General features: G+C 51.6%; 1 protein-coding gene across 1 annotated transcript; it reads left to right on the forward strand.

Moving 5' to 3' along the window:
• Positions 1-932: 932 nt before the first annotated feature.
• CPD (carboxypeptidase D) lies at positions 933-26446 on the forward strand. The gene is made up of 21 exons (XM_063174086.1): positions 933-1618; positions 3712-3959; positions 10482-10624; positions 11359-11528; positions 12069-12436; positions 13177-13368; positions 14203-14370; positions 15361-15470; positions 15882-15984; positions 16427-16569; positions 17072-17241; positions 17817-18128; positions 19288-19483; positions 19718-19853; positions 20557-20706; positions 21109-21204; positions 21297-21361; positions 21514-21645; positions 21947-22132; positions 22427-22526; positions 23554-26446. Exons 1-21 carry the CDS (start codon positions 933-935, stop codon positions 23778-23780), a joined length of 4101 nt encoding a protein of 1366 aa, XP_063030156.1. The 3' UTR covers positions 23781-26446.
• Positions 26447-26924: the final 478 nt, after the last annotated feature.

Raw genomic sequence — 26924 nt, forward strand, 5'->3', positions numbered from 1 at the left:
AAATGCCAGAGCTGGGAAGCAGATGTGTACATGAGATACTACTGAAAAGTTAAACAGCAATTGGCAGGAAACTGCTGTTGGAGATGGACATTTCCATTGTTTTATGGACTGCAAAGTGATGCTAGCAGAGTAAGGTGTCCTGCCTTTAGTCCTTGTCATCTCACCTGCCTCAGAAAGGGAATTTGATGGAGAAGTACCAAAGTACTCATGGCTGTGCAGTCACAGCCACATGCAATGCAAACATCGCACTGTTAGGATGTCTTTAATCCCCAGAGGTCCGATCTGAGCAGGCAGCTGCCTCAGGGCTGGGGAAGACGGAGGCACCAGCAGCAACACCTTGTGCCCCGTGAGCCACAGCTTGTCACCGTGCCCAGGCCATGTCCCGTCCTTCCTCTCCAGCTCCTGGTTTGTGTTCCAGCTTTATCCGCTGGAGACATGGGGCCTGTCGTGACCCCTCGGAGGCACCGGGGCATCGCCCGGTGCTGCTGTTTGTGCAGCACTAACTCTGTGCTGGCTGATCCGCCTGTCCCGCAGCGGTGAGCGCCATGGAACCGCTCATGCAGGGGCGTTCGTGAGGGTAAACAGCGGGCGCGAAGAGCGAGAGGCCGCATTGTCCTGAGGGAGGGCAGAACCCCCCGTGCCCTGGGAGCCCCTCGGAGCCCGAGTGCCCCCGCTCCGCTCCCGTTGAGCCCCGCACCGGGGCCGGCCCGGGGCCCGCAGGGGGCGCCGCAGCGCACGGCAACACCCACCCCGTGACGTAACGCCACCGCCGTCTCTCATTGGTCCCTCACCTCCCCGCCCGGACGGCTCCGCCCCCGCGGGCGCCGCTGATTGGTGAGCACCGGGACAGGTCCCGCCCCCCGGGGCAGCGCCACCGTCCCCCTCGGCCCGGACCCGGAGCGGCGCCGCGGGACCGGGGCGTGCGCGGGGCCATGGCGAGCGCGGCGCGGGGGCTGCGGGCGATGCCGCGGCTGCTGCCGCTCCTCTGGGCGCTGCTGCTGCCGCCCTCGCTGCAGAACCCGGCCCGCTCCCCCCACATCAAGAAAGCGGAGGCCGCGGCGGCGGCGCCCGGCGAGGCGCTGCGGTACCTGCACTCGGCCGAGCTGGGCGAGGCGCTGCGGGCGCTGGAGGCCACGGCCCCGCCGGGCCTGGTGCGGCTCTTCAGCATCGGGCAGTCGGTGGAGAAGCGGCCGCTGTGGGTGCTGCGCCTCACGGCCGGGCTGGGCCCCGAGCGGCCCGACGAGCCGGCCGGCGGCGCGGCCCTGCCCGGGCGGCCGCAGGTGAAGCTCGTGGGGAACATGCACGGGGACGAGCCGCTGGCACGGCCGCTGCTGCTGCGCCTGGCCTGGGAGCTGGTGCTGGGCTGGGCCGGCGGCGACGAGCGCATCGTCCGCCTGCTCAACACCACCGACCTGTACCTGCTGCCCAGCCTCAACCCCGACGGCTTCGAGCGCGCCCGCGAAGGCGATTGCCGCGGCGGCGGCGCCGAGAGCGGGCGGGAGAACAGCCGCGGCCGCGACCTCAACCGCAGCTTCCCCGACCAGTTCGGGGACGCCGAGCCCAACCTGGAGCCCGTGCCCGAGGTGAAGGCGCTCATCGACTGGATGCGCCGCAACAGGTGAGCGCTGCCCGGCCCCTTCTGCCCCGGTTCCCCCTCTGCCCCGTCCCCTGTGCCCGCTTCCCCTCGGATTCACTCCCCGACGGTGTCTTCCAGCTTCCAGCCCTTCCCGGTGCTTCCCAGCAAAGCCTGGGGAGAAAAGGAGAAGTAATTTCCCTACCTGTTTATCCCCACCTGGTTATCCCCAGCCTGTCCCCCTGCAGCCGGGACCATCCTGCGCTGGGGGAGCATTTGGTGGCCCCAGGTTTTGTGCAGCCCCGCGGGGCACAGCCCGTGTGCCCTGCACACCCCCAGGTGTTCAGGCCTCCATGGCCATCTGCAGGTCTCCCATCTCGCCGAGTTTGTGGCTGGAAACTTCTCACCTGCTTTGCTGTGAGCTTGTCAGTGGGTCTTGCTCTTAGGGCCAATAATGCTTACTCCACAAGCTGTGGGATGCTGGAAATATTTGGGGTTAAGCATTTATGTATGACCATGTTAACAAATTGTGTTGGACAGGGCTTCTTCCCCTCATCTTTGTGTTGCATGTGAAATTCCCTGGATTTAGTAATAATGTTCTGTGCAGCAGCTTTGCCAAAGACAGGCCCTGTTTGTGCAGCTGCCTTCCCCATGAGTTCAATTGAAGCACGTGGGGCTGAGTCTGGAGCATCCCTGCTGACCTGTTTGTCTCTCTCCATCCTAAGGGATACCCCAGGGTGAAGCTGCTGTGCCTGGAGTGCAGCAGCCCAGGAGAGGAGATGGTGCCTTTAAAGCCCAGCTCTGGTGTGGGGGTCTGGGGCAGCCCCAGAAAATGCAGTGCCCAAGCTGGGCACTGACTCTTCACTTGCCGTGTGTTCTTCAGGGAGCTCTGTAAGGTCCAGACTACAAAGGTCAATGCAGCCAACTGTGGGAAATTGTGCAGAGAAAGCAGCAATGCACTGCAGCAAACTGTGGCCCTCTTCCCAAAGTAGGGATAGAAAGAGGTGAAGAGAGGGGTGACAGTGCACTCTAGAGCTGTTGGTTGACTCCAACCAACACACAAAACATTCAGCATCCTGCAGTGTTTGCTCATGTTTAAGAAACGAAATTTATGTGAACAAATGATTTTCATTAACGCCTGGTGGATGGCAGTGCCCATGGGGATGGTGCTGCAGAGGAATTGCAGAAACTTCAGAAGTAACTCTTGTCCTGAGAATCCTTTAGGACAGCTCTGGTGCAGCACTTTGCACTGACATCCCTCCAGGGTTGGTTCAGCACAAAATTAGGTACTGGAGAAACTCGTGTGCATTCTTTATATAATTTTGGAAACTCCTTGAGCTTTTTAATTTTTTTTCTTTTAGTATGTGAGGTGGGATTTGCTCTCCCACCTATATTTGCTATCACCCTCAGCCAGGGTGCAACAGGAAGAACGTGGTGCTTTGTGTGTCCCTCTGCCTGGCAGCACCAGCTAATACTGGTGTAATTGTTAGGCTAACATAACTGCTGATAGAAAAATGAATGGGTAAACAGAACTGTTTGATTAAAAAGGGAGATAGTGGGTGTAATGCAATTTGTGTGCACTATTTTAAGCAAGGTAGAGGTATTGGTCACATTACCTCTGCTTGGAAACCAAATCCCATTTGAGCAAATGCACAGGAGAGTTCTTTTTCCCCTCAGTGCTGTGTTTGGTGGGAAGAGGAGAACAGAGAAAATTACCTTTGGGATTCACTGAAATGCTTGTGCAGCCTGTGATCAGACTGAAGGGAAATGTGGGCCATGCCCTGTTATATTTTATGACTTGAGATTTTAACAACTCTGTTTCACATCCAGATTTTATTTGTGAGTTAATTCTGCTGCACATACCAGGTGTCCTCAGAGCCTGACAAGAGTGCATTGCTGTGTCTGTCACCGAGTTTTGGGGCTTGGCCTTAGGCTGCAGAAAAAAACCTGTTCAGAACTGATTCCACTCCCAGTGTGTGCATTTTGCCTCATTAATCCACACCAGACTTTGGGGGCTCCAGAGAGCGTGATTTGGGTGGTGAAGCAGCAGAATAACTGGTTGGGTGGCTGTAGCCAACTTCCTGTTGCAATATTTCCAGTCTGACTTTTTCTGCCTTCCCTTTCCTCCCCAACCCCAGGTTTCTGCTCTCTGGCAATCTCCACGGGGGCTCTGTGGTGGCAAGCTACCCCTACGACGACTCGCCCACGCACAGGCTCACAGGAGTTTACAGTAAATCAGCTGATGATGAAGTCTTCAAATATCTGGCAAAAGCTTATGCTTCACACCACCCCATCATGAGAACTGGCAAACCCAACTGCCCTGGAGAGGAGGCAGAGACCTTCCCAGATGGCATCACAAATGGTGCCCAGTGGTATGACGTGGAAGGTAAGCTGTGCTCACCTCAGAACTCCCATCCACACCAGTGGTGATTGTCACAGAGGAAAGCTCTGGGGGTTAAGTGGTATTTTTAGATTTTTAATGTGTTCTAGCAGCTTGAAATGGAGAGAGGTGGCATTGTGGGAACACCAGCTGATGAGTAACAGCCTGGGAGGTGTTTGTAGGGAAGAGATCACAGCAAACTGAGGGGTTCTTTCTGACCCTCTTGTGTAGTGGAGAGTTGTCCTGCACGTGGGAGGCTTCATGTGCCAAATGAATTCTTGTAGGTCTCTTGACAGTTGCTAAATTTTGATACAGGAAAGAGGAAATGATTCCTAACGGTATTAAACCAATACCAATGTTCTGTGAGCTCTTTTAACCTCTGAGCCTGTAATTTTGTGATTCTAGAATAACCTGCTGTAAAACTGTGTGAAATTTAGATGTGTTCTGAGCTAACCAAGGAGTTCTTGGCAGCTTTTCCATGGGCTGCTCTGCTCGTAGACCTGTGTGGGAGGTGACAGCCTGCATGACCTGTGTGGGAGATCTAGAAGGGATCTGAGATTTGCCCTGCAGGGGCCTCTAGGAGAGCTCCTGATCCCTCCATGCTCCATGGTGCAGCTGCACATGGAAATGAGCTGAACAGGAGCAAATAACCTCCTGGTGCCACCACTCTGCCTGTGCAGGTGGAGGTTACAGGCCTGGCTCAGCCACACAGTTGCTCTGTGTGTGGTGGTTTGGTTGAAAATTTAAATAATAATTCATGTGAGGAGAAGCTCTCATGGGAGAGCTCCCAGGTTACCCCATTGCTGTGGCTCCTTGGTGGATGTTGTACAGGCAGGGCAGGAACTTCTGTGGTGAGAACGCAGCAAAAAAGCTGCAGAAATGATCTCAGAATTTGTGTTGCTGTGCTGCTCTGCTTTTTTCCCTTCTGCTGTGGCTGAGGGGTGGTGGCAGAAGTGCTGAGCAGGCAGTGATAGGCAGTGCTGTTTATCCTTCAGAGCTTGCAGCTTAATGATTTCTGGTAAGACAGTGTGTTTCTGGAACATGGCTTTGCAGCAGAGTCCTGGGTTCATTCTGCATCCAGCTTGCTTGGGGAGGCTGGAGAGGGATCCATTATAGGGCCTGAACACATCATCTCAGCTGGAAGAGGAAGGCTTGAATTTTAGCAGTGGTTGAGTCATCCCCCAGGGTTTCACTGGGCAAATAAGATGTTGTGTTCAAATAAGATGTGGTTTGATCTCTTTCTCTACCAGCTGTCTCCTTCCCTCTACCCTGCTGTTTGCAGGCTCAAGGTTCATTCTGCTGCTGTGAGAAGTCCAGCAGGAGGAAAGTTTGTGTAATCTGGTGACTTGGCTTGTGAGGGAACAGGATATCCTGGATGATCTGTGCTGCCTTGTTGTGGTGGCTGCTCTGGGCAAACACCTTGCATGGGAAGTTTCTTTATTGCAGCTCTGTCCTCGTAATGAAGTGGGGTGGGTGTGCTCTGAAAGAAAACTTATTCCAGAGCTTTGGGTCTGTGTTCTCCTGACCCCAAGGAGCTGCATTTTTCACTGCAGGGATGAGGTTTTCATCCTCCTGGGTGGCTGTGGGGCTGGTTGGTGGCTGTGGCACTGATGTGTGAACCTTGCAGGCTGCCTTTGCTTTGCCATCAGTACAAAGAAATGGCATAACTTTCTTTTCACAGGAAATAAAAGGTGTGAACTGCAGACCAGATTGCTCTGTGCTGCTGTCACTGTGGTTTACATCTATCCAATAGCCCCCAGCACCCAGCCTCTGCAGAAATAAACCCTGTCTCTGTGACAAGCCACAGGCTGGGGCTCAGCACTGATGGCTGTAGGGCACTCAGGGGCAGAGATTGCAGGGAGGATGCACTGACAGGGCTCTGAGAGTGGAACATTGCTCAGGGTGACAGCAGAGTTCCCCCAGAGCCAAGGGATTCGTGTAACATGTAACCTAGGGAGAGCATGGGTGAGCTGACCAATACCATGCATGTAATTTGATGTTGTGTCAGTTCACCCCTTTGGGGCTGCAGGTTTTAATGTTTATTTTTAGTGGTGGACACGGAGCAGGCAGAGGGGAGTCAGTTGTAAGTGCTGTGACAGAAGCACCAAAACCATCAGAGGCTGTTTTGAGTCATCTGAGTTGCTCAGCTCTGTGCCAAGGATTGCAGAGGCTCATGCTTGGATCAGGAGGCCTTTCCCAGGGATTGCAGGATTGAAATGTGTGGTGGAGTGAGGCTGGGGAAACCCCAGTCCCTGAGCTGAGCTCTAGAGGTGGGTAACCAGAGCTCCTGGTTCTGTGAGCTGTGCAGGGCATGTGCTCAAGGCCTCCAGATCAGGTTGTGCCAGGAGAGATTCCTGCAGGTTCCAAGTGAACCAAAGCCAGGAAAAACAAAGAAATGGGAACAGAGTGTTTCAACAGGTGGAAATTTTCCTGCCACATTTTATCATGTGAAATCAAACATGCTGGAGAGCAAACTGCCACGGGATTCATTGTCCCAGAGTTACCAGCTCAGTTTTATGCTGGTGCCAGGCTCCATTAACTTCCATTAGAGTTTGCAAACAGCCTCTTACATGTGTCAGACCGAGGTGGCAAGTACAAACCATGGGAGTAATTGCTGAGGTCAAGTGTGCACAGAGGAAGATGGATCTCTGCCAGACAGCTGAATTTGGCTCCTGCATTCCAGCTGCTGTAGATAAGCACATTGGTGACTGGGATGTTTTTGGAGGCTATCTCTGGTGTGCATGCTCTTTCTCTTCCTTTTTAACCTATGAGGGTTTTAACTACCAAGTGGCTGGTTCAGATCAAGGGAATGCATGCAGAGTTGGGCTGGGGTATGGAGAGCAGTTGAGAAACCACTCTCAGCTGTGGGCAGGATGTGCTTTGCCTTTGTGTTGTTCAGAGATCCAGATCAGAAACTAAATTCAGCATTGAGCATATTTTGTGGGCAGCCTTGCAAGGTTTGTTTTTACATGCAGTCCCTTCCTAAAATATATTTTCTTGCTAGTTTGTCCCTCTGATGTCCAGGTGTTTGAGGTGTTTCTGGTGTCTACTGGGAGACACTTCTCAGGCTGAAAGTGGGTCTTGGTTACCTGTGTGCTTACTGGGTTGTTTTGATTGTGGTTGCCAGCCAAGCCACACTGAACTTCCAACCAGCTTTTGGGGGCATCCAGCTCAGTGCAGTTAAAAGAAGTGCTGAGAACAGGGTGGCATCCCTGTGGTGGCCTCTGTTTCCTGGGCATGGCAGAGGGCACTCACACAGAGTGAGCTCTTGCAGAAGCTCTCAGCCACGTCTTTCTTCACAATTTGCTGGTTTTGTGTTTGTATTTTCATGAAAGTCTTTCTGCAGTTATTTTTCTTCTTGAGAGAAGTATTGGCTTGGTGGGTTGAATGTCTTAAGGCCTCTTTTCATACCTGTCATGAGGTGCTGGGCAGGGCTGTGCTGGTGCAGCTCCTGGGGAGACTCTGCCCTTGTCTTTGAGAAAAGGCTGCTGGGCTGGGCTGCTCTGGGTCATGCAGCTGCTGCAGTTGGAGGCCCTAACCTCACCTCCTCTGGGTTTTAATGATTGCAGACTAATGGACCAGAATTTTCTTCTGCCTGCTTGGTGCTGCTGCTGGTGCTCACTCAGTCCTGTGCTATGAGACAATCAGTTCTGAGCAGAGTCAGCAACTTGTGTCATGTATTGAATCATGTCTCCAGCTTGCTTGGTGCCATCTGCTCTCTCTGCAGAGCAGAAATTATTGTTTCCCTGCTTTAACTTAGCTGCAGGTTCCTGATCTGCTGGTGTCTGTTCCAGTGAGAGCTGGAATCAGTTTTCTGCATAGTGCAGTTTGAAAATAGAGCCCTTCTTGGCTGGCCTGGCAGGCTTCTCCTGGCACGTGGAGTATTTATGGTATCTGGATCCTCAGGCTTGACTCTGGGGAGCTGCATTCTGCTGGTTTGAGCTTGGCAGGGAGCAGAGGCCCCCCTGTCAGTGTGAGCTCTGCAGTGTTTGTGCTGCTGGAGCCTGGGATCCCTGCCTGAAGTGCAGCCCTGATGCTCAGGGAGTGGATCTGAGCAGGAGAGAGATTTGTTCTGAGCATTTCTGTGACCTGCTGCCAGCCAGGGGCTGACTTGCTGTGCCATTAAGCTGCTCACTGGTAAAAAGGGCAGTGGTGCTTCATGGGGAGGCTGAAACTTTTCACAGTGTGGGCTGAAAGACACCCCGTGGTTAAAATGCTGAAGTAAATCCAAGGGGTTATCCCAGACATTACCCAAACAGAGTAGAAGCACTGCAGCCTGGCAGTTTTCTCCCTCAGGTGTGTGTTTTCTGCTCTGCTCCATGAATGCAGTGCCCTGCTCATGGCAGGCTGAGTACAGAGCTCTCTTTACCCCTCTGGGTCTCTGCATAGTCAGGGGAGGCTGTGCAGATGGTATGTGGGAAAATACGTAATTCCACATGCTGTAAAAATAACTGTCCTGCTCTGCAACAGAGCTGTGTGAAGGCCAAATATGTGCAGTGGATACAATCCAAATTTTCAAGAATGCAGTGTACTACTTTCTCCAAGAGACAGTTTTACCAGAATTGATGTAGCAAGCTCTAATTTAGTCCGTTGCTGCTCTATTATGGGTGAGCATCTGTCCTAAATTTGCTTGAATGGCAGATGAAGCACTAAATATGTTTCATAATGGCTCTGGTTTACGTTTTTGGGTGTTTTCAAGTGCATTAACGTCCTGCTAGGAGCAGATGGTTATGGGCTGGCAAATCATTTGGCTCGGCGTGGTGTTTACTGGTGAGAGAGCTGCCTGCTGTGCCTGTTCTGAGCCTGCTTACAGGAGCTGAATGAAGCTGAGGGTGGATCAGACCCACAGCCCTTGTTTCTCTAACCCCTTGAACTGAGTTTGAGAGTTAGAAAGTCCTCCAGCACGTTGTGACCCCCTGTGCTGGACAGGAAAGTCTCTTTCCTGTTTTGATGTCAGCCATGCACAAGCTGCAGTGCTCTTCTGGCTGCAAGGGACATTTGGTTTGTTACAATAAAAGCTCCGTGTTCCCTTAGCAGCACACTCCCAGGAGAACTGAGAGGAACTGGGACATCTTTGTGGTCCCATCCCACACATCTGCCCAGGGCCCTGTTCTAAATCCTACTTTATGGTGTTAGTCCTGCTTTACCCAGCTGCAGTGGGGCTGTTGGATTCAGGGCAGTGGACTGTGACCTTCTGGGCCACCACTTCTGCTAGAAACCTCCTCTGCTTGGTCAGTGCTGCTGGTTTTCAGCTGTTCCTGCCCAGGCATTAGCACAGCCCCTGCCAGTGCCAGGCAGTGTGTTTGCATCAGGATATTGATCCTTTCTGGCTGGTTCATTGGCCAGTGCCACAGAGGGTCCCTCACTTCGAGGGGCTTGTGGATGATTAGGAAACTGCTCAGAGGAAATGAGGTCTATTGGCAGAGCACTGATGCAGTGTTTCAGTGGGCCAAGCGAAGGATGGGTGCACAAAATCTGCATTTCTAACAGACCTTCCTGCTGGGGCTCTGCAAATCTGCCACAGCTCTCTGCTTTCCTTCTCCTGGACTTGACATCTGCCTCCTGTGCAGAAAATGCATTGCTGTTCTCTGAGAGAGGGACTTGTGAGGGTCAGTTCAGGTCCCTCAACTCATGCAGAAGAGCCTGTGGGCCCCTGTGTCCAGGTGACCCTGGCAGGAGTCACTGTCAGTGTGGAGGCTGCAGGTGCTGCTGTACAGGTTGGGTTGGAGCTGTCTAGGAAGTGGTGGCCAAGGCTGTGACCCACCAGTCTGCCTGTGTTATAACCAAATAAGTTTGTGTAAGCCAGAAGAGTTTGTGAGCATGCAATAAACATGGTGTGATGTCTTTCCTCACTGACACAACTGCCTGCTTGGGTGGTGGGAGCAATCCTTTCATGTGGTCATCTGGCTGCTGTCATGTGGTGGGGTTTAGCAGGGTGATTCTGACACCTGTTTCACAGACTTGTGGTTTTGCTAAGAGCCTTTTGGGAGAACAGTTGGCCTTGAAACTGATTCCAGTGTGCAGATTTGAGCTGCCAGCTCCCAAGCTGATAGTCTGCTATTCTTTTCTATCAAAGGCCTCAAACTCATTTTGAGTGAAGTAACCTCTCTTGCAGGCAGACCTCACAAATCTTGAGGTAGCTTAGAATGCTCAGGGAAGGACTTGGCAGCTGGAATGCTCAGGATCTGGTGTGCCTGCCCTTGCACATGGGGTTTGTCATGTCTGCAAATGTAAAATGAACCTGTGTGAATTCCCAAGAGCTGAGCTGGTGAGTTCAACTGGTGGAGCAGTGGGACAAAAGGACTGTCACTTTGAGCTGCCTGTGGCTGATTTGAATGGCCCAGTGTTCCAGTTGCAGCACAGGGTGTCATCATAATGTGACCTGACTTTTCTCCTTAGGCTGCTGTCTCTGGAGCTGAGGCAGCATCCTGGGCAGGTGCTGTGTGGGGCTGAAGGACAGGAGAAAGAGCATCCTGAGGTGGGACGTGTGTGCATTGCTCTTGGGACATCTCTGCCTCCTTTCCTCAGGTGGGATGCAGGATTACAACTACGTGTGGGCCAACTGCTTTGAGATCACTTTGGAGCTGTCCTGCTGCAAATACCCACCGACCTCTGAGCTTCCAAAGGAGTGGGAGAACAACAGGGAGTCTCTTCTGGCTTTCATTGAGAAGGTAGTGAGGGCTGGGCTGGGTGTGGGGTGGCAGCTGTGAAACCTGTGCAGCCCATCCTGGGCTGGGAGCTCCATGTTCAGGTGCCCTCATGGCTTTGTGTGCTGTGTGAGGTAACGCAGGTGCTGCAGCTTTGTTTGGAGGTCAGTGGTTACAAAGCTGCTGTGTTTCTCTGTTTCTCTGCCACAGCTCCCACATGCCCCACAATGACAGAGCTTTGCTCTTGTGGGGTGCAGTGTTAGAGGGACTGATTGGTGCAGGTCTCCATAAGTCATGCAAAGTCCTGGCTGGTCTCAGTGCCATGAATCTCCAGTGATGTTCACAAGCATCCTCACTGCTGAGAGCCTGGCTTGCAGAGCCCTCTGCCAGGCTGTCTCTAGATGTTGTGTATGAGTTGAGTAGGTGACAGTTTAGGCTGGGATCAGAGGCAGCTGAATTTGGCCTGTAACACTGCTATGTTCATATTGCAGTTTGCCAACGTTGATGACTTAGGGAGTTGATGAGTTAGGGAGGGTAAATTCTGAGATCCTGCTGCCTTCCCAGTCCATGCTGGAATTCCTGTCTTTGCTGTCTGGCTGAACACTGAGTCCTGAGCCCTTGGGTGCCTTTGCCTGGCAGCTGCCCTGCTGTACTGCATTTGGGGAAGCTTGAGGGGGTATTGCTGCCTTAGGATGTTTCCTTTCAGGTTGCCCTGATGTTGCCTGTCCTCAGCCAGGCCCTGTCATTGTTTTCCTCAGGTGCACATTGGTGTGAAGGGCTTTGTGAGGGATGCAGTCACAGGAGCTGGCCTGGAAAATGCCACCATTGCTGTTGCTGGTATTGCTCACAACATCACAGCAGGGAGGTTTGGTGATTACCACCGGCTGCTGGTGCCTGGGACCTACAACGTGACTGCTTTTGTGATGGGGTAATGTCTCTGTGGCAGCCTGTGCCCACACTGCCAGCTGCTCCTGTTCCTTCTCTTGAATTCCCCCCCCTCAAAGCACCTTATGAATTTAAGGGGCTCGGCTGGAAGCTGCAGCAGTAAATGGTTCCAGCTCAGAGCTGCAGCTGTGTTTGCTCCTGCAGCAGGGTGCTGTTGAGTGCACAGAATTCCTGTCAACTTCTGTTTCACTGCTTGTATCAAATTGCAACTTCTGTGCAAAGGGAAGTGGAGTAGGGTTACCCCAACAGGAGTTTGTGTTGTCCCAAGCCTGGGTGTGGATGTGTAACTTGCCTTCTGAGATACACCTGGGGCTTTTTCCCTGCTGAGCCTGTGGACTCTTGCAAGGACAGCAGTGGAGCTGGGTTTGGTGGCAGTGGGATGAGTCCCTGTGAATCTCTCAGTCATTAACATCCCAGTGCATTTGGGCTGGGGGGAGCAGGCTGGAGTGATGGAGGGACTGCAGGGAGTTTTGGCCTCTGCTCTGCAGAGCCTCCTTGCTGAAACCAGTTGTTTATTCCACAGCTACACGCCAGTGACCAAAGAGAACATCGAGGTGAAGGAGGGAGATGCAGCAGAAGTGAACTTCTCCTTGCAGCCCACTGTGATGCCACCAGCTCCTAACGTCACCCAGCTCACAGCAGCTCCTGCCCCTGTCACTGCCATCACCCCCACCCCTGTGCAGGCTGAGGGCCCAAACCCAACCCCTGCCCACGAGCCCATCCAGCCCGTGGACTTCAGGCACCACCACTTCTCGGACATGGAGATCTTCCTGCGGCGCTACGCCAACGAGTACCCGGGCATCACCCGCCTCTACTCCGTGGGCAAGTCCGTGGAGCTCAGGGAGCTCTATGTCATGGAGATCTCTGACAACCCTGGTGTCCACGAAGCAGGTGATGTGGGAAATCCTCCTGAGCAAGGCACAAGTGTGTGATGGTGTTCACAGGGGTCTTAGGATGAGGGAAGAGACGAGGATCTGACTCCATGTTTCAGAAGGCTGATTTATTATTTTATGATGTATATTACATTAAAACTATACTGAAAGAATAGAAGAAAGGATTTCATCAGAAGGTTAGCTAAGAATAGAAAAAGAAAGAATGATAACAAATGCTTGTGTCTCAGGCTCTCTGTCCGAGCCAGGTCACTTTGAATTAATTAGAAACAACTCTGACACCAATCACAGATCCACGTGTTGCATTCCACAGCAGCAGATAATCATTATTTACATTTTGTTCCTGAGGCCTCTCAGCTTCTCAGGAGAAAAAATCCTAAGGAAAGGATTTTTCATAAAAGATGTCTGTGACACAAGTGCAAGTGGCCCTTGGGAGAGGCAGAGCTGGCGCCTCTCCCGAGAGACTGAGCTGCTCCTTTTGATATCCTTTATAATAGGGTGAGTGCAGGGGTGTTAGAGCATGGCTGGGGACATCTTTTCTGATCATGGAGCTCTGGGGAAGAAGGACAAAGAGATTTCCATGAGACATTGTTCTTTTTGGGGTTGTGGGAGCAGAAATGTGAGTTTTAGGTACATGCCCTCCCGCCCAGCTTGCAAGAGCTATGCTCAGGGTGGTGAGGTGGCTCCAAGCTGTAACATAGTGGCTATAATTGTTTCTGTGGTGTAACCATGTGTCTGCAGGTGAGCCAGAGTTCAAGTACATCGGTAACATGCACGGGAATGAAGTTGTGGGGCGAGAGCTTCTCCTGAACCTCATCGAGTACCTCTGCAAGAACTTTGGCACAGATCCTGAAGTGACTGACTTGGTGCAGAGCACACGGATCCACATCATGCCATCCATGAACCCTGATGGCTACGAGAAGTCCCAGGAAGGTACTGCTGTCTGTGCCAAAATCTGTGGGGTTCCTAGCTCTCAGAACAAGCCTTTGGGTTCATGGACTCCCTGGGAAATCTGGAAGCCTTGCTGGAGCAGGAGTGCTCTCCAGACAGGGAGGCTGGGAAGGGACTTGGTGTGTGCTGTGGGATGAGTGGGTGGATCGTGATTGATGGATGCTGGAAGCTGTTGGGGAGAGCTCTTATACTTCAGCAGGGCTGTGAGCTGCCCCTGTTTGGGTCCCCTGATGGTTTGTGGCTAATCCAGGGCTTTTTTGGAAAAAAGACATTTCTTTGACACAGCTCTTGCTTGCTGTGCTTTGGTCCATTCTCTTAGTAAATGCAGTGTGGGAGCCAGGCTGTCTGCAGAGCACTTGTCCAAGGATAACACAGACTTTCACCATGAGGCTGAAACTGGCAAAAACATCCTTCAGGGAAGTCTTAGAGCTACGTGGCTCTTGCAGATTGGCAGAACAGAGCCTGTCCAGAATCACGTTCTGGAAGCAGAGCTCTGCTTGGGTTTAACAAAGAACTTGTCTGGCTGGTTTGAGAAGGTGAGCTCTGAGGTTTCTGTGGTCGTGACATCTGGCTGCAGAGATTGTTCATGGTTCAGTGCCTTGCTGCTGGTCTGACTGCCCTGAGAGCCTGAGCAAACACCCTCTGGAAGGGCCCCCAGGCATTGCTGCACAGAGCAGGCCACTTGTTGGGCAGGGCCTGGGTGCAAGGGGCCAGCACTGCTGTGCTCTCTGCTCTCCTCACCAACAACTACTTGTAAACTCTATAATAAGAGGTTGAAGCCTCTTCACAGGGCTTGAACTTGTGTTTCATTTTCAGGAGACAAAGGAGGCACCGTTGGCAGAAACAACAGCAACAACTATGACCTGAACAGGAACTTTCCAGACCAGTTTTTCCATGTGACAGACCCTCCCCAGCCAGAAACTCGTGCTGTCATGGCCTGGCTCCAGTCTTACCCCTTTGTGCTCTCAGCAAACCTGCATGGAGGTACCACATCCAAACCAAGCTCCTTCCTCTGTGCTGGGCTCTGTGGGAGTTGCAGGGAGGTCTCCAGGGTGTCCTAGATGTGCGCTGGGGAGCTCTCATGCTGCAAGATGGAGCAGAAACTGGAAACAGAGGGTGAAAATTGTGTGCCCAAACATATTTGTAGGGAGTTGAGGCGGCTGCTGGGAAGATCCCAACCACTTCTCTGAAGGGAGCATCTGGGAGATGGGGATGGACTCTCTTATCAGCAATTGCTCAGCAGATGGTCTGGGAATGGGATATAGAGCTGTGGCTGTTAAGGGCTTTGCAGCATTTATGGAGTGAATGCAATCCTGAGGGTTCCCTGCCTTGAATCGCATGGCAGAACTATGAAATTGGCAGTAATTAAATTATCCTTTTGGAGTGTTCTAAATTAAATCTCTGTGTATTATAGCTTACTCCCTAGACAGTTTGTCTGCTGGCTTGTAGCTGTGGTAACTTGCAGGTGGATGTTTTGTTGCCATTGTGTTTGGTTTGTAGAGCAGAAGTGTCATGTGTGGGTGTGAGGGGGCTGGCAGGTCTCCAGCTGCAGTGGTGTCTGGGGTTTTGTGGTGCTATTAGTGCAGCTTTCTTGGGGAAACCCTTAGCAATAAACTCCAGAAAGCTGAAAAACTGCATCATTTGGGTCAAAAGCACCATGCATATTCTGGGAAATTCTTCCCCTTGCTTCCACTTTTCTGTGAAAGCAATTATTATGTGGTTGTGTTCAGCCCTCCTTCATGTAAGAGCCAAAGCTTTGATGTTGTTGTGGCTTTGGTTCTCCTTCCTGACTAGGTGTGGTGTTATCTCTTCCTGTGCTTCTGTCTCTTCTATCCACTGGGCTTAGTGCTTTGTTTAATGCCAAGTCTTGAGAAACAGAAGGCTTGGCACTTGCTGGAGAAAAATTTCCACTGTTATGCTAAGGGATCACTGGGCAAGCACCCAAGTATGAGCCAAAGCTTGCTTTGCCTGCAGGTTCCCTGGTGGTTAATTACCCCTTCGATGATGATGAACAAGGAATAGCCATATACAGTAAATCCCCAGATGATGCTGTGTTCCAGAAGCTGGCACTTGCCTACTCCAAGGTAAAGCTCTAACAGGAAAATGGGCACATCCTGCTAAAATGGGAAACTCCTTTTCAGCTCCCAGGGAGCCTCCTGAGCAGCTGGTGGAGGTGGGTGCAGGCACTGTGGGTGAGGGAGGATCCTACAGGAGGCTCCCATTCCTTGAGTGATGCCTGGCTTGCTCTGTCTGCAGGCACTGAGGGAGGAGAGCTCTGTGCAGGCCCTTTGAAGGGGGGTGGAAAATGCTGCTCATGGGCTGGGAGGAGAGAGCAAGGATATCTGGGCTGGGATTGGGTGTGGGTGCAGCCAGTGCTGCAGTGATAGACACACATCTGTGTTTGGTAACCCTGAATGTGTGACTAAGGGTACAACAAGAGTTCCTGTGGTTGTGGAGTGCAGGCTCACCTTCTAATGTTGCATCTTGTTTTATAGGAAAATGCAAAGATGTACCAAGGAAGCCCTTGTAAGGATATGTACCCCACTGAGTACTTCCCACATGGCATCACTAATGGGGCTCAGTGGTACAATGTTCCAGGTAAAGCACACCTGAAATCTCCTCACTGTTTGTCTTCAGCTTAATGCATGTGCAGCTTAAATAATTTAGTCTGCTCAGTCAGGAACTCTGCACTGGTCAGCTCAGATTAATGGGACTCAGGTTTCTTTTATAATCTCTTAAATAATGTACCCTAATAAAGTTATTCCCAGGGGAAGGAATTTATAGTGTAGTTTCTCTGACTATTAGCAAAACGGCTTCATAAAATTTTACAGCACTTTATTAGCATGAAAGGTATTTACAAGAAGGAAGGTTATTTGTCTGCTCTTTTGGCATCCCTTTGAAGCTTGAATCCTGCCCTGTGTAAAAGCCTTTTCCCTTCAAGTCTGTGCTTCATCTTTCTCTGATAGCTGATTTTTTTTTTTTTTTTTTTTTTTTGAGCTGTGGTACTTCAGAAGTCAAAGCTTTTACATTCTTGTTGTAGGTGGGATGCAAGACTGGAATTACTTACATACAAACTGCTTTGAAGTGACCATTGAGCTGGGCTGTGTGAAATACCCCAGGGCTGAGGAGCTGCCCAAGTACTGGGCCCAGAACCGGCGCTCGCTGCTGCAGTTCATCAAACAGGTGAGGTGCCCTGACCTCAGGCCAGCTCCCTCTGGGCTTTGCTTTAGACAAGGGAGAATGAACAGGGTGGTCAGGCCAGCTCTCCTGGCTACCTGCTCTACAGAAATCACCCCCATCAGAACCTATATTAATACTCTCTCTTCTCAACATACCAAAAATCTGTATGGAAATAGCATCCAGATGATGCAGGTGGGGGCTTTTTATGTACCACTGCCTTGGGTTTCCTGAGGCTGGAATGTCCCTCATATTTTCTTCCTATCTAAGTGGGGCTGGTGCTGCACACCTGGGGTGTGCAAACAAAGGTGTGGAGTAGAGAGTGCCATGCTGACACCCTGAGCCAAACAATTGCTCATTGTCCTCATCAGGTGATCCTTGTCCACGCCAGCTGCTGGCCAGTCCAACCTGAGCCCTTTTGGAACATCTTGCTCCTCTGGGAATGCTGAAAACGTGAGGGGTGGGAGGCAGAGCTGGGGCTGGCACTCAGCAGAGCTCCTTTGTGCAGGTTCACCAGGGTGTCTGGGGCTTTGTGCTGGATGCTGTGGACAAGAGGGGCATCCTCAACGCCACCATCAGCGTGGCTGACATCAACCACCCCGTGACCACCTACAAGGATGGAGACTTCTGGCGCCTGCTGGTCCCAGGGACGTACAAAATCACAGCGTCTGCCCGAGGGTGAGCCAGCCCCAGAGGAGGAGCAAACAGCTGCATGACTGCCTTCCCACTCAGGAGTATTCCAGCACCTCTGCCTGCCTACAGCACATGTGGGCATGGGTGTTCCTCTGCCCCCTGGCCTGTGCAGAGGTAGCAGTGTGAGGCTGCCATGGTGTCAGACTGCTCACCTGGCACTGGGCAACAATCCCAATCCTCCCTTGTTAGGTGTGGAGGACTTGGTGTCTTTGGGGGAAATTCTCTTCCAGGCAGCTGCCCACAAAAGTGACTTGATCACTTCAGTGCTGCCAAAATTCTGTGTTAAAGCAGCCTGACTTGTTGTCTTGCCAGTCTGCCATGTAACCCTGAACACCTGAGCCAAAAGCAGCTGAATGCCATGTTGGGGCCTGAGTTGTTCCCTGTCCTCCTGCCGTTCCCACATCCCTTTGAGCTGTTCTTGCTCTTCATTTCTGTGCCTCTCACTGTGGACAGGGCAGCAGTAGCAGTCCCATGTAGGTGTGTAATCAGGAACAGGACTGGTTTGTTGTCCAAGGTTTCAAATGCCTGATGTTTTCTTGTGCCTTCTCTTCCCTGGGCAGGTATGATCCACTCAGCAAGGTGGTGGAAGTTGACAGCAAAGGTGGGGTGCAGGTCAACTTCACCCTTTCACGGACAGACAGCAAAGTGGAAGAGGGGAAAGGGCTGGTCTTGAACACCCCAGACACCAGCAACCCCAACGAGAAGGAGTTTGAGACCCTGATCAAGGATCTCTCTGCTGAGAATGGTCTGGAGCAGCTCCTGCTCACCTCCTCCAGGGATGTGACTCCCTACAGATACCGGCCCTACAAGGACCTCTCCGAGTTCCTCCGAGGCCTCTACCTCAACTACCCCCACATCACAAACCTCACCAGGTGAACACAGAGCAGCAGCCTGGGCTGGGGATGTTGGGAAGTTGTTAGTCATGAACACAGTGCAGAGATGGGGGGCTCACCCCTTCCTTCCCTGTGCTCTCTGAGGAGGGGGGAGCCCCATGTGTAAGGACATGGTAGCAGAGCAATGGCTGCAGGGCCTCACAGGTGCATCCATGTGTTGTTCCCTGACTTAGTTCCCCAGGGATGCTTGGGACTGGTGATATTCCCAGCACTGATATCCCAGATTTCTGCAAATATCTCTGTTCCTTGCTATTTTGTCTGTTCTTTAAATCCTTTCTGACATCCACCCTGCTGAAGAGTCCCCAGCAAAAATGACCAGCTTTTACTTACAAATCTCAGATGGCCTTTTTTTCATTGTCTGCCTCCAGATTTTATTTCAGTAGTGCAAGACACTTTTGTGTGAGTTTGCCCTGGGCCAAGGTCTGTGCCCTCCTGCAGAAGACCAGCTGCTGCCATCCTCTGCTTTCCTTTGTGACCTGTAACGCTCACCCTCTGTCAGCTTTAGAAAGCACAAATCCCTTTGTCCCAGGGCCTCATTTGCTTGTTGTAACCAGGCACAATGTACTCATGTGCTGTCCCTGCTGGTGCCAAGGCTGCTTTGCTGATCTGTAGCCTCTATTGTCCCTGCAGTTGCATCAGCCCTGAGCCTGTTCCCTGCTTTCCCTGCACTCAGTTTGCCAACTTAGCAGCATGGCTGTAGCAACAGCTCTTGCATTACTGGGAACAGGCCTCTTTTGTCCTGCTTTGTAAATTAGTTTGATGTCCAAATGTGTCCTGCTCTGAAGGGAAAAAAGAAACAAAACAAAACCCACCACTGGCAGCACAGAGGATCCAGCAATTCCACATTTATTATGATCTCATAGGCTGTATGGAGATGTATGGAGCATTGGATATTGTGTGCATCTGGACCTGGATACACCCGTACCCAGATGCTGGTGCTCAAACTGATGTTGAGGGTGAATTCTGTTCAGTGCTGCTGCAAATCTGGCCCCTGATCTGGTTGTGTTTCTCTTGCCTTTGCGGCCTCCCGCTGGAGGCTGGCAGCACTTCGTTTCCACACTGGGATTTCTCCATGGGGTCAGGCTGGAGTTGCAGTTCTCTTGCTGAGCTGACCCTCCCATTTCCCATCTCTTGGCAGCTTGGGGCAGAGTGTGGAGTTCCGCCAGATCTGGTCCCTTGAAATCTCCAACAAGCCCAACGAGTCCGAGCCTGAGGAGCCCAAGATCCGCTTTGTTGCTGGGATTCACGGGAACGCTCCCGTTGGGACAGAGCTGCTCCTGACACTGGCAGAATTTCTTTGCATGAACTACAAGAAGAATGATGCTATCACAAAGGTGAGAGGCCAATCCAAAGACCTCCTTGGAGCCTTCCAGCTGTAGCCTGAAATGACAGTGCTCACTGGAGGAGACTCCTTCTGCCAAAACCGGTGTGGGGCTTGCTGTGGTTCCATGTGTAACGGGGAGGTGTGTGATCCACAGGATGAGAACCTCAAACTGCAGCTCCTAGCTTAAGATGCAGGGAAATGAACCCTCCTAATTACACTTTGTGCTGTTTCTCCTTTTGCTCAGCTGATAGACCGGACCCGGATTGTGATTGTGCCTTCCCTGAACCCCGACGGGCGCGAGATCGCGCAGGAGAGAGGCTGCACCTCCAAGATCGGCCAGACCAACGCTCATGGCAGAGATCTGGACACAGATTTCACAAGTAAATAACTGCCCCATGGTTGGCTGGAGTCCTTGGGTTACAGGGTTTGCCTGTAAACAAGGCAGTGCTCCAGGCAGCACAGCTGCTGGGAGGCTTCCAGAGCTTGGATCTTCTATACAGACAGCAATTTGCAGTCCCTTATGCGCAGGAGACAAAGCAGAGTTATTTAGGAATAGGAGAGGTCAGATAATACCTGATGTATTCTTACTCTTAATGGATTTCTTTCATCTCTGAAAAAATGCTCTCTGTTCATGTTGCCCAGAAAGAGTCTCCTTTTTCCATGTTTTTCTGGTTTCCATGTAACTGTAACCATAGCACTGTATCAGCCCACCCTTCCTGAGCAGGAAATGTTCTCTGCTCAAGTTTGGCTGGGATCATCTTAACTCCTTCCTAAAGAAAATGTCAATTGTGTGACATTGTTGTGAGCAAACACACATGAAATACCTTCTGCAACACAAAAGGAAATAGCTTGGGGAGTTTGTGGTGCTGCACATTTGTTTAGCTTTGCAGATGAATCCCCCCACGCACAGAGTGGGCTGGGTGCTTTACTTGATTGGTCAGCTGCATCTGCTGAGATCTAACAAAGGCCTTTTCATACCTGCAGCAGACCTAATTTCTGACATAAAGGATGTACTTCTGGCCTCTCAAACAGCAGAGGAAACTGTTCTTAGTTCCCTTTTCTATTTGTTGTTCTGATTTATAGGCAATTACACCCGGTACTCAGCGGCACGGGAGCCTGAGACCAAAGCCATCGTGGAGAACTTGATCCTGAAGCATGATTTCAGCCTCTCTGTTGCTCTGGATGGAGGATCTCTGCTTGTCACTTACCCCTATGACAAGCCAACACAGTCAGGTGTGACCAGCTGCCTGGTTCCCCTCAGGCTGGCTCTGCAGAGGTTCATGTGGCCATGTGCTGTAAGGGCTTTTTGTGCTCGTGGTGTTCTGTAGCCTCCTTTGTGTTCAGCCCTTTGTGTGTGCAGTTGACAGTCTGTAAGTAAACCTATGAAACCTCACAGGGTTCAGCTAGGGATCAGAAGATTTACAGTTTCTATGCCTACAGCAGTATTTCAACCATTCCTTTTCCAGAACCAGTATAAAATCTGCTTTTGATACTGCCCCTTATTGTTAGGGGAAATAGGAATGCTCCTGAAACAATGTGTCTCTGTTTAGTACAGGATCATGAGGTTAAAATGGAAATCTTCCCCATGCAGGGAACGAGAGTTGCATGCTCAAAGTCTCTCTTTTCCTGTTGCAGTGGAGAACAAAGAAACACTAAAGCATTTGGCATCTGTGTATGCAAACAACCACCCAGTGATGCATTTGGGCCAGCCAGGCTGTCCAAATAAGTCAGGTATGTTTGGCTGAATCCTTTAACCCCCTGTCAGCTTGTGGCAGACTCTGCTGGGCAGGCTCTGGCTGACAGCTGTGTTTTTGCTCTCACAGATGAGAATATTCCTGGTGGAGTGATCCGTGGCTCAGAATGGCACAGTCACCTGGGTAGTATGAAGGTACTGCTGCATGGCACATGGCTCCTCATCTCTGCTAATAAAAGAGCATGTTTGTCCTGATGTCTGGGCAAAGCTTCTCCCCCTCCAGCTGCACTTTGCAAAGCTTTTTTTTGTTACCTCTTTCCTTGTAACTGTGGTTTTGTTTTTGGCAGGATTTCAGCGTGACGTTTGGTCAGTGTCCTGAGATCACTGTTTATACCGGCTGCTGCTACTTCCCCAGTGCTGGACAGCTTCCTGGCCTGTGGGCAGACCACAGGAAATCTCTCCTTAGCATGCTTGTGGAGGTGAGCTGCAGGCTGTGGGAGGAAATTCTGGCAGGGACTGAAGTGGTGGGGAGGGGGAAAGGAAGACAACAGCATGGGGAGTTTTTGTGGTTTGGTTGGTGCTGTGTAAATACAGATGTTCATGGCTTAGGCAAGTGACCAGGGCACAAGATTTAAACATCTGTGCTGTGTTGCCTTGCACTGTTATTTATTGTGAGGGTCAGGGATGGTGAGTGGGCTGTGTTTTAGAGATCTCATTTTAGTTACAAAAGCACTGTAAGCTTGGATCTGAATGTGAAGTGTTTGAAATGCTTTGTTTCAGGTCCACAAGGGAGTGCATGGCATTGTCCAAGACAAGAGTGGCAGGGCAATTGCTAAAGCTGCCATTGTTCTGAATGAAGGCCTGAGGGTGTACACTAAGGAAGGTGGCTATTTCCACGTGCTCCTGGCTCCAGGGTTTCACAGCATTGATGCAACAGCCAGTGGGTACCAGCAGAAACATGTCAAGGTGTGTGAATGTCCATGTTGGAGATGTTTCCCCATTTCCTTTCACATAAACTCTTCCCTGTTTGGGCTCTGCCTGGCTGTGCCTATGTTTAGCTGCTGATTAGGTGCCATCAGGAGCTGTTTTCTGCCTTGACAGAATGGATGGAGAGCAACTTTCAAGCACAGCAGGGTGGTTTTGGGAGTGCCTTTTCTTTGCATGGCACTTGTCTTTGATCAGGGCAGGACCAGGCAGATGACAAATGTCTCTCTTTTCTGGATCCCCAATGATGATCTAACCTCTCATGTCTTTCTGCAGGTCTTTGTACGTGATGATGCACCCAGCTCTGTGTTCATTGTGTTTGACACAGAAAACAGGATTTTTGGACTGCCAAGAGAGCTGGTTATAACTGTGGCAGGTACAGTGACGTTTTTTTATCAAAGCTTGGAGCTTTGCATTCTGTACCAGCTCATGCTGACAGAGACTCTCCACTGAACTGGGAAAGCAGCCTGCAGGCTTAAGCCATCTCCTGCTTTCCCTTCTGAACACACTCTTGTCCTTGCAAACTCATCCAACAGCCCTTGGTTCTGCTTGGTAGGAGGGAGGGAGGAAATAAAATGTTTTGCAGGGATTTGTAAGGTCCAAATTGTACTTTGAGATATCTGGAATAGGGAAAGCTTGTGTGCATGGGAGATCTTGCTTCTTCAAGGCTTTTTTAGGTGACATCAGGTAAGCATGAAGAGATTATTTTATTTTCTCAAGGTGGCAGCTGCTGGGGAGGGGTGTGTGGGAGTTTAGACCCAGTGGTCTGTAGTGCAGCTTGGGGATAATCTCCTAGATGTCAAACAGAGAAAATTGAGTGTGTCCTGTTCTGGGAGCAGCTCTCCTGTCCTCCATGGCCTAGGAGGAAGGAGCAGGGTCACAATGAAGTGAAGAAAGTGGTTGTGACTGCAGGAGGCAGGAGAGATGCTGGCCAGCCTGGGAGCCTCTGGCCTGGTATTGTAATTAAAGAGCCCTGACGAAGGCAGGAATGATGCATCTGACTCCATGTTCTCAGAAGGCTAATTTATTACTTTATTAAACTGTATTATATTAAAGAATACTATATAAAGAATACAGAAAAGGTACTGAATGCTAGAAAGATAATAATGAAACTCATGACTCTAGAAAGAGTCCCAACACAGCTTGGCCATAATTGGCCAATGAGTCAAAACAGCTCACATGGGGAATCTAATCAGGCAATCACCTTTGGGTAAACAATTTCTAAACACATTTTACATGAGCACAACACAGGAGAAGCAAATGAGATAAGAATTGTTTCCCTTTTCTCTGAGGCCTCTCCAGCTTCTCAGGAGAAAAACCCTGGGCAAAGGGATTTTTCAGAGAATGTGAATGCCACGGGAAGGGGGAAGGTGGCATTAACTTTGGTCTCCTCTCTCTGGTAGGTGCCAGCATGTCTGCCCTGGTGCTCACAGCCTGCATCATCTGGTGTGTGTGCTCCATCAAGTCCAACAGGCACAAGGATGGCTTCCACCGCCTCCGGCAGCACCACGACGACTACGAGGACGAGATCCGCATGATGTCCACTGGCTCCAAGAAATCCCTCCTGAGCCACGAGTTCCAGGATGAAACAGACACTGAGGAAGAAACACTGTACTCCAGCAAACACTGACACCTCCAGGGCAGGAGAGGAGGTTCCCATGGACCAGACCTGGTGGTGGGGGGCGATCCCTGTGGGTCAGTTTTGAAATGTTAGCTTCAGGATGTGTCCTCCAGAGGGGTGGGTGGCAGCTCCCAGCTTCCCTCTGTTTGCTCTGTTCCTGTGTGCAGGCACTCAGTGGGTGTTGGAGGCTGTTTCTGAGGTAGGGACGTGGTTTGTTACATTTTTGGGTCAAGATCTGGAGGTTTGTATGATGTGGTTTGAAAGGCAGCTTCAATAGGGTGGCCAGCAGAGCTCTTAGCATTTCCCCAGCATCTCAGCACAGGGAGCAGATGGTGGGGAAGTGCCCCAAGACCTGCACAGGGTCATGGTCATAACACTCCAAAAAAGTTCTCTCTACCTGTTTTGATTTCATGTTTTCCACTACATGCTTGGGGGAGCACAGGTCCTTCACGTGACTCCACATTCTGCAGAGCAGCCCTCAGAAAAAGCCCAAAAAAACCAAAATCCTTTGATTCTCAGCTTTTCCCACCATGGGTTGCTGTGGCCTGCAGTGGTTGTGGAGCACCTCTAATGTGTCACTACTTTCCCCCTCCTGAAGGCTGGGGGAGATGACATTGATGTGAGCTGGAGAGAGTCAGAGCTCCAGTGAGCCTGACAGAGCTCCCCTGCCTGCCAGCTCTGCCATGCTGCTGCTCCTCACTTCTGGGGAGCAAAGAAACTTTATCCCCATCACCCTGGTTGTGTTTTGTTTGTGTCATAGGCTTGGCTTTGGGGTCTCATGTTCATCTTCCAATAGCTCAGTGCCTGAGAGAGCAGCTGGAAGGTTGTTCTAAGCAAATCGATTCACTGATCTGTAGAAAACTTGATCAATTTTGCTCAAATCCACCGCTATTCAGGAGGGAACAGTGAAATCTGACCACTGCTTTGTATTTGAGCATTACTGCAGCAGCAGGGAGAGGTCATGGGAGTATCCATGGCCCAACTTTGGTGCTAAATTCTGAAGAAAACCTGCACCATTTGCCACTGTCCACCTAATCACCAGGCGCTGGTGATGGCAGGCAGCAGATTTTCTGCTGGCTTGGCTCTGTTCTGCTCCTGGAGTGTGGAGCAGGAGCTCCACCTGTGTGTGTGGCTGCAGCTGTGGTGCAGGGAGTGAGGAAGGGCTGAACTGTGCTGAGGGAGAAGGGAAAAGCAGCCAAATCCTCTTGAGTAGCACTTGGCAGGAGGTTGGAAAGAGGAGCTGCAGCACACATCCCCAAGACATTTGAGGGATTTGAGGGGAATAGAAGGGGTGTCCAGAAGGAAAGAATGGTTGAAATGTTTGATTTCCAAAGCCTTTCTGTATCTCTGATGTTCCTGTGCTTTCTGCAGAAGCAGAAGGCTGGGGTTAGAATAGGCACTTACTTTCTTGCTCATTTTCTTTTTTAATTCTTGCCCCACTGACCTGGTTTCTGGGGTGCAGGAGCCTTGGGCCTCGAGTTTGCCCTGAGCTGCTCTGGGGCTGTCCACGGGTGAAACCTGCACGTGGTGTCTGTGGGTGGAGGGGTTGCACCCAAAAATCCAATGGGGTCTGCTCTGCAGGGCTCAGACTGATCTCCTCTGGAGGAACAGCCCCACTGCAGTCCCATGGGCTGTGTCACCTGGTGCACAAGCTGTTCTTCTCCCCTACCTGTTGAAATGCCCTTCCAGAGCCACGTGGCTGCAGCTGTGCTGTGTCATCATCTCATCTGGTTCTGGGCAGGGACAGAGAGAACCCTGAGACACCAGTGCACCTCATTCCCTGTTCCACAGGGAATTCCATTGCAGGGAACACAAGGTGTGGCTGGGGAGGTGTTCTGGGAACAGGGAGATGGTGATGCTGAGCACTCCCCTGCTCCTGTCCCACATCTGCTGTGCCAGAACTGCTCTGGTTGCCTTGTGCAGGAGCCATGAACATCTCTGTGCTGAGCAAGGAATGGGTTTTGGTCCCTTTTTGTCCCTTTTCCACCTGAAATGGGCTGCAGGACACCAGCACACAGTAGCATTAATCCTGCCTCATCTCTGACCTGTTCCTCCTTTAACAAGAGACACAGTAGGTTTTATTTAAAGTCGAGTTTGCAAATGGCTCTTGGGGCTGTGTTTGGGCTTTCTTTGCTCTGGCAGCAGGAAATGGACAGAGCTGGCCCTGCTTTGTCCCTGTAGCAATAAGTCCTGTTAGGAACTGGCCCTTTCCCTCAGAATGCATTCGGAATTAGCTGTGGGAGTAGGTATGTATATTTAAGGTGAGTGGATTTGAGATATTTTGCAAACGTGTGAGACTTTTCTACGCAGCAGGACCAAGGGAGGTGCCTGGCTCTGGCCCCAGATCCGCGTTTGGAGCTTGGCCAGCCCTGGGGCTGTTCTGGGCTCTTTGGGAAGGCAGGAGCGGCTCCCGTGCCCTCGGTCCGTCCATCCAGCCGTGCCCCGGGCCGAGAGGAGCCGGTCCCCGCGGGCACCGTCCCTGTCGCTGTGGCTCCGTGCACTTGTGCCTTCAGATAAATAAATGTAATTTTCAAAGGGACTTGAATCGCCGTTCCGGGCAGCGGGAGGGGAGGGGGCGGCGCGGGGCTGGGCCTGGCTCTGCCCTCGGCCGCCGCCGCCTGTTTTTTACCTGTATTCCGAGATCAATAATCTGTATAAAACTATTTTGATGTCCACGTGCGTTCCCTCGTTCTTCCTTTACAACGGGGCGGGGGGGAGCGGGATTGGGATGGGGATCGGGGCTGGGAGAGCGGGATTGGGATGGGGATCGGGGCTGGGAGAGCGGGATTGGGATGGGGATCGGGGCTGGGAGAGCGGGATTGGGATGGGGATCGGGGCTGGGGGAGCAGGATTTTGGTGGGGATAGGGGCTGGAGGAACGGGATTGGGATGAGGATCGCGGCCGGGGTCGTGGATGGGGGAGCGCAATTGGGATGGGGATCGGGGCTGGAGGAGCGGGATTTTGATCAGAATCGCGGTCAGGGCTGGAGGAGCGGGATTGGGATGAGGATCGCGGTCGGGGCTGGAGGAGAGGCATTGGGATGAGGATCGGGGCTAGAAGAATGGGATTGGGATGGGGATCGCGGTCGCCGTTGGGGCTGGAAGAACGGGACTGGGACGGGGACCGGTAGCGGTGTTTCCCCGCCCGGCCGCT

This window comes from Melospiza melodia, chromosome 21 (assembly GCF_035770615.1).
Source record: "Melospiza melodia melodia isolate bMelMel2 chromosome 21, bMelMel2.pri, whole genome shotgun sequence".
NCBI classification, from domain to species: Eukaryota; Metazoa; Chordata; class Aves; order Passeriformes; family Passerellidae; genus Melospiza; species Melospiza melodia.